Source organism: Macaca fascicularis, chromosome 10 (genome assembly GCF_037993035.2).
Source record: "Macaca fascicularis isolate 582-1 chromosome 10, T2T-MFA8v1.1".
Taxonomy (NCBI): Eukaryota; Metazoa; Chordata; class Mammalia; order Primates; family Cercopithecidae; genus Macaca; species Macaca fascicularis.
Genome location: NC_088384.1, coordinates 63924702 through 63935403, shown reverse-complemented (window position 1 = coordinate 63935403; position 10702 = coordinate 63924702). Strand labels below are relative to the sequence as shown.

General features: G+C 40.6%; 1 protein-coding gene across 6 annotated transcripts in view; it reads right to left on the bottom strand.

The window, feature by feature from the left end:
- Nucleotides 1-1796: 1796 nt before the first annotated feature.
- The window catches only part of NAPB (NSF attachment protein beta), a 50628-nt gene continuing 41722 nt past the window's right edge, over nucleotides 1797-10702 (bottom strand). For all 6 annotated transcript variants that reach the window (XM_015457631.3, XM_015457633.3, XM_045362394.2 and 3 more), the window contains 4 exons: nucleotides 8474-8578; nucleotides 7121-7189; nucleotides 6699-6749; nucleotides 1797-4749 (listed from right to left, as the gene is read on the bottom strand). In XM_015457631.3, the coding sequence (XP_015313117.1) occupies nucleotides 4639-4749; nucleotides 6699-6749; nucleotides 7121-7189; nucleotides 8474-8578 (336 nt within the window). In that variant the 3' untranslated portion in view covers nucleotides 1797-4638. The remainder of the gene's footprint in view (nucleotides 4750-6698; nucleotides 6750-7120; nucleotides 7190-8473; nucleotides 8579-10702) is intronic.

The following is a 10702-nucleotide window of genomic DNA, read 5'->3' as shown; positions in this document are numbered from 1 at the left end:
AAGTGTGTAATGAGGAAAGTGCCCAGGTACTGGCACACTGCCTCTCCCAGAGCCTCAAGAAGGGCCATTTAGGAGCTTACTTCAACCATTTTCCAACCATTTTCTGTGAAATACTGTAGCCCAAACTCCAAAGGGATGTGCAGCCTTTGGTTTTACCAAATTCTTTGTTGTCATTTGGAAAAAATTGGCCGTGTGGTGGAGACATTTAAGGTGATTTTTACAGATAAGTGATTTTGCTGTAGGTGATTATCCAAACAAGTAAATTTGAGTGTATAATTTAATTTTTAACCTGTTAAATAAACCTTGTCACTCCAAGGAGTTCATTTTTGGGAAACAAGATGGGTACTTGTTAATTTAACCAAGCGTCATGATATTCATGTACTCGGGAGTAACAATACTTCATCTGATGTCACTGAGAGAGCCACACAGATCAGAGGACCATCTAGCACAGCAGTCCCCAGCCTTTCTGGCACCAGGGACCAGTTTTGTGGAAGACAATTTTTCCACAGGTGGGGGGACAGAATGGTTTCAGGATGATTCAAGCACATTACATTTATTGTGCACTTTATTATTATTGCATTGTAATATACAATGAAATAATTATACAATGCACCATAACGTACAATCAGTGGGAGCCCTGAGCCTGTTTTCCTGCAACTTGACAGTCCCATCTGGGGGTGATGGGAGACACTGACAGATCATTAGGCATTAGATTCTCACAAAAAGCGTACAACCTAGATCCTGTGCATGCGCAGTTCAATAGGGTTCGCATTCCTATGAGACTCTAATGCCGCTGCTGATCTGACAGGATGCAGAGCTCAGGTGGTAATGTGAGCCACAGGGAATGGCTGCAAATACAGATGAAGCTTCACTGGCCGCAGCTCACCTCTTGCCGTGGGGCCCAGTTTCTAACGGGTTGGGGACCCCGATCTATCACATCATCCTAAATGAGACTTGGAAAATCATCTGCATACCTTTGGCAATCTGTATGTGGAGTCTTAACCAAGGCTGACAAAACTAAGCTTTTAAACTACCATGGTGGCATCTTCATTAGGAAACTGATTCTGAGAAGAGCCACTTGATTTAGGCTTTGAATGATCAACAACTCAGAACACCTAGACGGGGACAGCTTGTTCTACCATTTAAAACATTTGCTTTGACTTACTTGAAGTGTTGTGAATATACTTTAGGACCTGAAGTCAAGGCTCTATGATAGGATGGTAGGATAAGCCAGCCTGCACTACCCACCATGGGTCCTCTTCCTCACCAGAACTTCAGGCCCCAGTGGTCAGTGGGACTGACCCTTCCCCAGGGGCATCCCCTCTCCCCTGCAGATACTTGCAAAATTAAGATAAATGCCCACACTGACCAGATAGTTGAGTGGTACTTTCTTGGGGTAGGAGAGTGTCAGGCTTAGGGGTGCCTCACCTCCCCACCAGTCTTCCAGCAACTATGCCTTCCTCAACTTTGCAAGTAACTGTAGACCCTAAAGGATTCAAGAAAGGGATGAGAATGTGGGGTCTGCTGGGTTATCATGTACTTCAGTGGACTGCATCAACAGAAGTAACCAGGGTTTCCTTCTAAACCCTCAGTCTGCAAAACCACTACGGTGCCCTGGAATTCCCACCAAATGACCGGAGCCTAGAGAGTATTAACGTCTGTTGCTTTAATCTTAACGGGAACAACTTGAAACAATGGAAGCTACTTTTGACCTACGCCAATTTAGCAAGAAGACTCGTCAAAATATTACTGATAATTTCCACTTTACTGTACAGATTAAAATAAAACAAACACACTTTTTCTGCTAAGGTAGATTTATTGTTACACATGGTTAGTTTTCATAATGTAATCCCCTATCCCAGAGCAACTCAGGACTCCATGGAGCAGGAAGCCTGCTCTTGGTCACAGCTCATACCACAGCAGGCAGGTCACGGGGGCATGCTGTGCTGCCAAGTCCTCCAGAGGAAGTCACAAAGGTTTGCATTTGGACATTTAAATGCACAAAATCAGGAGAAACAATAAATGCACAAGGGCTGGTGCATATACTTTGGTTACAGTGACACTACCACACACGGTCACAACTGTGCAAAAATACTGCTTTGAAATCATTAAATAAAAAAAGGAACTCACACAAGCTATAAAAATGTTGCCACAAAAAGCAAAAGTTTCCTATAAGAAATATTAATTGACTTTGACTATGAACTAACTCCAGATTTGCTAAAGTACAAGAATTTACCATAAACAATTATATTTTGTTCATAAGTAACATTCTATACATCTTGACCTAGCTCACAGGCATCTTGAAACAAGTCACTGTCCTACATCCATGAGACATTTAAAGGAAGTAAGTTTGCACACCACTGACTGGGCTTTTTCTCTCATTCTTTTTTTTATCTTCTGGCAGGTATCTTCTAGCCATTACAGTTACTTTGATTCTTTTTATGTGAAATATTAAAAACAAAAATTAATTATTAACCCCAGAACTGGTCCCAGTGTTTACTGCAATACAAACAAGTGACCCTCTAATTGACACAACAAAATGTTACAAACACTATTGTTAAAAAAACATACCCCTTCCGACAGGGGTCTGTTGGAGTATCATGATGAAAGCTAAACATAATTGCCCTAAAATAAATCATTTGGTTTTTACTTTAAGTGGTCAGACCAGAAGATTCTTTAAACAAGTAGAAACAAACTACTTAAAACCAGAGGACTCAAGCTGCAGAACCATTCCTCACACCCCATTTTCACAAAAGTGCATTTGGCTAGTTGTAGGATATATTATTAGCTAGGGAAACAAAACCCCACTTTTCCTTCTGATCATTTTTTCATAAGAGATTCTAAGAGGGAGTGAAAAAGTACCAACTGGGACTCCATTCCAGGTCTTACCTCTGGAGACAGCCAGCTGTCATTTAAGAATCTCAGAACTTGGAAGGAAGGAGGAAATCCACATTAAATTCTAGGGCCCACAGACAGAGCATCTTCATCACCACCCCCAGTGGATGCTCTGACATCACAGAGCTTCCTGCACTACCAGCCCACCTCATGCATGTCACCACCATAACTACAGCCTGCAAGCCCTCGTGGCCATCTGATGTGGATCCTCTACAATCTGTCCTCGGCTGGCCCTTCCCACTTCCTTTCCTGCTGCTTTCTTTCTTCCTAGACTGACCTACTCATCATTTCTTAAACAACCTACACTTGACCCTTGGCCTGGAAACACTCACTGTACTTCAGCCCAATAAAATCCTACCAATTCCAGTTGAGAGCCATCAAAAATGAAAACATCATTCCAATACTACTTACTACTACCTGACATAACATAGAAAGTTTCGTTATCTGTCATCAGTGAAGCTCCATGATGTCAGAGTGTCTGCTGGGTTAAGTATGGCAACAAAAACATTTCAAATATAAATCATTTAACTATAAAATATGCAGAGGACATTCAGGAGACAAGAGTATGTCTAAATATCAGCATATAAAATAATAGAATCAAGTTCATGAATCAAGATAGCATACATATATAAACCAATTAAACATGACAGAGTTCAAACACATAAGCCAAAATATTCCACCAGCTAAGAGAACAATCAAGTCCCCTGAGAAACAAGTTGGGGTTCTTGCCCACTTGGGCATACAGTACATACCTGTACCACATTTACCCCACCTAACCCATCATGTGCAATAAACAGGAAAATTACTTACATTCATTCTCAAGCTTGACTTAGATAATCTATCCAGCCCTGACCAAGATTTCTATAGCCATAGCACAGAACACACCACCTCAATGTGGGAAAGTGTATAAACATGAAAATAACGAGCGGGCTGTGCCAATTAAAATACTTTAATGCAAATATAAAGGGATTTCCACTCCAACTAGAAGTGAAAACTATCTCCAGAAAAAGAGAAAAATTCCATTTCTAATAGATCTTGTGGTGTGTGTGTGTGTGTGTGTGTGTGTGTGTCTAAGTACAAATCAAATTCACTTTGACACTCATCCATACATGAAGCAAGTACTTCCAGAAAGCTCCTTTCCTCACAATGTGATGCCTACAGACCCTGGCTATTCTAAATTTTTGCCATGCACATGTTAGCACACGGAACAACACAAAAAGCAAAGAAACTAGTCACTAGCACCATCAAAATAATCACAGGATAACAAAAATAGAAGTGATTTCTAATAAAGTTATAAACTCATTCCTAGTAACTGTCCTAAACTAAACACACATTTAAAGAACATATCCAGATGCCAAAGCACAGAGAAAATGCAAAGCATCTATGAGAACAACTGGGCTGAGTACTCAAGTCTAACAAAAAGGACATAAAAACACATGGCAACATTAAACATAGGCTCCACAAATACCAATGAAATATGAGGAATGAGATTCTGAAGTACTTCTCAGAAAACGCTGGGGGTTCTGATAAGCATGAAACAACCCATCATTACCACAAGATGAACAGGAGCCTCCCCTTCATCCATTTCACAGCAACACAGACTCGGGGAGCTTAAACAATACCCAGGCTGTCTGGCTCATATGCAACAAAATTAAGCCATTAAATGGGCATCCCATAAAGATCACTTGACCCTAAGACAAAACTAAACAGGAGTTAGCTGCATGCCACAAAGACAAAAACATTTCATTTTAGGTCTCCATCTCCTTCTCCATCCCCTTGGATGGACTTTTTGATGCGAAGTAACATGGTGGTCAGCCACTGATCCAAACGAGATATTGAGTCAAATTCCTTCACCTAGTATAAAGAAAGAGGAGCAGGAATTACCCCATGTAAATACGTTAAAAACACAAAATAATAGTACCCCAAGCTGTTTATACATTTACAGCTATAATCTACTAACTTTCTTTGTTATTTGAAATTAATAATTCCGGTTTATAACTTTCTTCACTAAAAAATTGTTTATTGTTTCATTATCCTGTTACTATTTTGATGATACTAGTGACTAGTTCCTGGGCTTGACATTTCTCCGTTTTCAAACATGTGTAAAAAGAAAATTCATTAACAGTCATAATTATTGTGGCAAAAGAAACTGGACATTGCATAAAAATGTGAAAGTAATATGGAAAATTACTCACTGAACATGGGAAAACATTAATTGCAGAGTTAGAATATGTATGGAAGCGGAATTCCTTTAACACATTTCAATGCATTATCAAAGAAAAAAATTACAATAGGATGAAAATGATGTGGCAGGCAAAAGTTCAACAGGAAAACATTCCTTTCCACTATCACTCCTGAGTTGTGATGAACATGTTACAGGAGGCTACTGAGAAATTTGCTTGAGGTTGGGTGTGATCCTTCAACTTTGGGAGGCCAAGGCATGTGGATAGCTTACGCCCAGGAGTTAAGAGACCAGCCTAGGCAACATGGTGAAAACTTGTCTCAAACACACACACACACACACACACACAAATTAGGTGGGTGTGGTGGTGTGTACCTATAGTCCCAGCTACTCAGGAGTCTGAGGTGGGAGGATCACCTGAACTCAGGAGGTTGAGGCTGCAGTGAGCCATGATCACATCACTGCACTCCAGCCTGAGTGACAGAGTGAGGCTCTGTTTCAAAATATATTAAAAAAATTTTTTTTTGCTTAATTCTAAACATGACATGGCAAAAGATGGAAAAACAAAAATTATAAAGGAAAAAACCCTCATTTTAAAAATATATATTTTTTTATTTTTTACTTATTTATTTATTTTTGAGATGGAGTTTCACTCTTGTTGCCCAGGTTGGAATGCAACGGCGTGATCTTGACTCACCGCAACCTCTGCCCACTAGGTTCTGAGGCTCCTGCCTCAGCCTCCTAAGTAGCTGGGATTACAGGCACACTCCACCATGCCTAGCTAATTTTTGTATTTTTAATAGAGATGGAGTTTCACCATGTTGGCCAGGCTGGTCTCAAACTCCTGAGCTCAGGTGATCCACCCGCCTCGGCCTCCCAAAGTGCTAGGATTATAGACGTGAGCCACCATGCCTGGCCACCTTCCATTTTTTTCATGCCACGAATACAGCAAATTCTCACTACTTAGTTTTAATATTTTAAATTATATTTAATGTAAATTTTTTTTTTTTTTTTTTTTTGAGACAGAGTTTCACTCTGTCACCAGGCTGGAGTACAGTGGCGCAATCTCAGCTCACTGCAACCTCCGCCTCCCAGGTTCAAGTGATTCTTCTGCCTCAGCCTCCTGAGTAGCTGGGACTACAGGCACGTGCCAGCACGCCTGGCTAATTTTTGTATTTTTGGCAGAGATGGGGTTTACCATGCTGGCCAGGATGGTCTCGATTTCCTGACTCATGATCTGCCTGCCTTGGCATCCCAAAGTGCTAGGATTACAGGTCTGAGATGCTGTGCCTGGCCTTAACTAATTTTACTTTACACTTATTTATGGGTCAGATTATTTTCAAAAGAAAAAATTAAAAGAGCAAATTATAAGAATATAAATGGAATATTTGCTCCTGAACTAGTCTTACAGCTAAATTACTTTTGAATATAAGTCAAATCTCAGCATGGCTAATAGAACTGTTTAATTTGTGTGATATATAAAAGATGACCTTTGGAAAATACAACTCAAGGTATGCTGGAGTCATGTTCAAATAAATGTTTAGATTTTACATAATGAAAAGGAAAAGAAGTTTAACTTAAATCTTCAAATAATGTAACATGTCCCAAAAGCATAACTTACTGCTTCAGTGTAAGCTTCACTGTTTTGTTCTTCATGAGCTTCTAGGAGTTTCTGGTAGCACAAAAATATTTTAAAAAATAGTTCCGTAAGATGAAGTCCCATTTCTAAATATATACTTTAAGTATAATACCAATGTTGCCAAATATTGCACACAATTGCGGAAATACTCAAATACAAGTCAAGATTCAAGTTAGGGATCTAGTTTTTGTACTAACATTTCTGAGGTGCCTATTTCAGAATACAACTACATGTTTCTGACCTTAATTGCATTTGAACACCTATAATGCTAAAGCAGGAAAGTACCAGGGCCCCTCAGTTAGCAGACTTTATAGATTAAAACTTCACTTCATACCCAACCCCACTTAGGTGTTGTCACCTGACAGAACAAAAGCATTTTTCTTCAAAGTTCTAGTATTACTTACTTTCAATAATTTACATTCTCTTGAATCAGTAAACGCTGGAAACATTTCCTCATATTTCTCAAGAGCAAGCTGAGAGAGAAAAACCACTCATCAATTTCAGACTTACTAAACAAAGCTTTCGACATTTTACCAGCTTCAAATAAGATCTACCTATATCCTATTAAGTGTTGAAGAAGTATGCAGTTAAACTCAACAGCAGAATCAACATAGACAATCTGTCTATTCTGAATTTTCCATTTCAATTAAGAATAATTTCTAAACCATTTTTTTCTGAGTCATGCTGCTGCCGAGAGGACAGTGTAAATGAAAATGAATTCGTAAACACTCACAGACCAGGTATCTGTGCCATCCATTAAATGGAGAAGCTCTTAATACAGTACAGATTCCAAATAAATTACATTTAGCTTCCTGCTCAAAGCTGACAGAAAGAACATTCTCTTAGTGGCTTTAATTCTGCTCTTCCCACTCCAGACACCGGCCACGCCAAGGCTGCCTGCCTTTTTGCCTCTTGGCTCCCAGTGCTCACTGTGCTTTCCAATTGCTTCCCAGTCCTCACTCCAACACCGTTTCTGAGCTTGCCTGTTTTTTTGGTTGTTTTTTAAATGGATATTATCCTACTCTTATCGTCTCCTCCTCCCCCTTAGTTCCTTATTTCTTTTTTTTTTTTTAGACAGAGTCTTACTCTGTCACCTAGGCTAGAGTGCAGAGGCGCGATCTCAGCTCACTGCAACCTCTGCCTCCCAGGTTCAAGTGATTCTCCTGCCTCAGCCTCTCAAGTAGCTCTTAGAGACACCTGCCACCACACCTGGCTAATTATTTTTGTATTTTTAGTAGAAACAGGGTTTCACCATGTTGGCCAGACTGGTCTCGAACTCCTGACCTCAGGTGATCCACCCCACTTGGCCTCCCAAAATGCAGGGTTTACAGACGTGAGTCACCACGCCCGGCCCTGTAATTTCTTTAAAGCAAAACTACTAAAAAACAAAAACAAAAACAAAACTGTGGCTACCAGTGAATATAGACATATATTTAAGCCTATAGCACTAAGTATTCCCAGGCAGTGCCCCCCATTCAAGTACCAGGCTCTACACTGCTTAGCTTCCGAGATCAGACGAGATTGGGTGTGTTCAGGGTGGTATGGCTATAAACTATCAGGGAACTTTTGAGAACAGCTTTGACAGCTGTTAAAAGATTACAACTGGGACACATACCACAGAAAAATACCTATTATTTTTAATGTACCCAGTTTATTCTTGGTGCTAACATCGCAATGAAACGACTCCAAGAACAAGAGAGAATGTGTACGTGTTCTTAAGGATGAAATCAGTCAATCAGTGCTGAAGGACTCCTTACCTTGGCATTCAACTCGTCTACTATGAAGTGGCAGAGGGCAGCTTTGAAGAAGTAATCCTTTGCACTGTACTTCAACAAAGGATTATCCATGGTGTTTGCCCCAACCTAGGCACAGAACGCAGAACTAAATTTAAAAGGTTTACCCTTTTATATCAGGCAAAGTCATACTCATCTGTTGTCCTTTAGAAAATAATTATTGATCTTATGTTAGTTTAGCTATGAAATACATTATTTTAACCCAATACCATATAGTAGAAATTTTACTAGACAAGACCGTTAAACACATGAAGTCTTAACCAGTTAAAAATAGCTTAGAAGAATTCTGCTTCCAGTAAGATGGAGTAAACATCCTTTCCCCTAATCCTCCCACAAAGCACTACTAAAAGCCCAGGTCATTTTCTAAAAAACAAATGTTTCCCAAGGGAAAACGTGGTGGTGGGTTCCCTGGGTTTTCTTTTCCTTTCCTATATCCATGGCATGAAACTGAGGAACCAGCAACCCAGAAATGCCTGTATGCGCAGATCAAAAGAGAAGAGACAAAAGCCTGCTTTCTCTGGCCAAAGGACTAGAAAAGGGGCAGCCCAGTAAGAGAGAAAACACTTAGACAATAACTGCTCTATTCCAGCCAAATACCACAGAAAAACTGACGCCCTAACCCCATTTACATCATCAAAGGCTGAAGAAGGAGTCCTAAAGTCCATTCTTGAAAGACTGTAAGAAGGACCCCAATACCTCTGCTTAGGAGCTTCAGAGAAGGCCAAATAGGGAGCTGAGGCTTCATCCCCACCCAACCCGCTGCCACTAAGGCAGTGCAGACCACACTGGGAGCCTGCATCCTGCCACTACCCAGCAAGAAAGAGGTTCCCCTTCTTTCTCCAGCTGATGTGCTATCAAAAGAGGTCTAGTGGAGGGTGAAGACTCTCACCACACCAAGAACAAACCAGCACTGTGCTGGCAGAAACAGATAAGGAGAGGGGATGCCACTTCTGCCCAGGGCTGACTAGGCCCCTCAGGTGTCAACAGAGACCTGGTGGGGAGCTGACACTTCTACCTCCACCTGGCAGTAATGAGGTAACATCCCCAACTTCCCCAGCCAGAGAAATGTCAAAGAAGGCCAACTGAAAGAGAAGGTTTAAACAAGACCCAGTCTCATAACCTAATGTGCAAATTCCCTGTTTTCAATCAGAAATGACTCGTAATACCAAAAACACAGGAAGATCTCAAGCTAAATGAAAAAAGACCATTAACGGATGATGGTTCCAGATGACGGAAATGTTCAAAATATCCAACAAAGATTTTAAAGGAGCCCTCATAAAAATGCTTCAACAAGCAATTACAACAACAGCTGAAGCTAATGGAAAAAGGGAAAGCATCCACAAAGAAAAAGGAAGCCACAGGAAAAAGATATAAAGTAAAAACAAATAAAAATTTCAAAACTGGAAAAAAAACCCACATAAAAAGTGGGTGGGCTCAACAGCAGGACGAAAGGGACAGAGGAAAGAAGCAGTGAATGGAAGACAACAACAGGAACAACAGAGAGAAGACAAACTGACAAAAAAGAACGGAACATCAAGGACCCATGGGATAACAAAACAGTCTCACTTTTGTGGCATCTGTGTTCTAGAAGGGGAGGAGAAAGAGAAAAGGGCTGGTTGGGCACGGTGGCTCATACCTGTAATCCCAGCACTTTGGGAAGCCGAGGCAGGTAAACCACTTGAGGTCAGGAGTTTAAGAGCAGCCTGGTCAACATGGCGAAACCTTGTCTCTACTAAAAATACAAAAATTAGCCAGGTGTGGTGGCGAGCACCTGTTTGGGAGGCTGAGACAAGAGAAATGATTGAACATGGGAGGCGAAGGTTGCAGTGAGCCAAGACTGTGCCACTACACTGGCACGTCTGGGAGACAGAGCAAGACTCGGTCTTAAAAAAAAAAAAAAAAAAAAAAAAGGGAGGCTGAAAAAGTACTTGAAGAAATAATTGCTAAACGATTCTCAAATTTAACAAGGAACATAAAGCTACAGATTCTGTAAGTTTAGTGAAACTCAAATAGCTTAAAACTACATACATCTGTCCAAGCCGCATTATAAACTTCTGAAAACTAAAAGAAAAAAAATTATGAAAGTGCCCAGAGAACACCACCTTTTTTTTTTTTTTTTTTTTTTTGAGACGGAGTCTCGCTCTGTCGTCTGGGCTGGAGTGCAGTGGCCGGATCTCAGCTCACTGCAAGCTC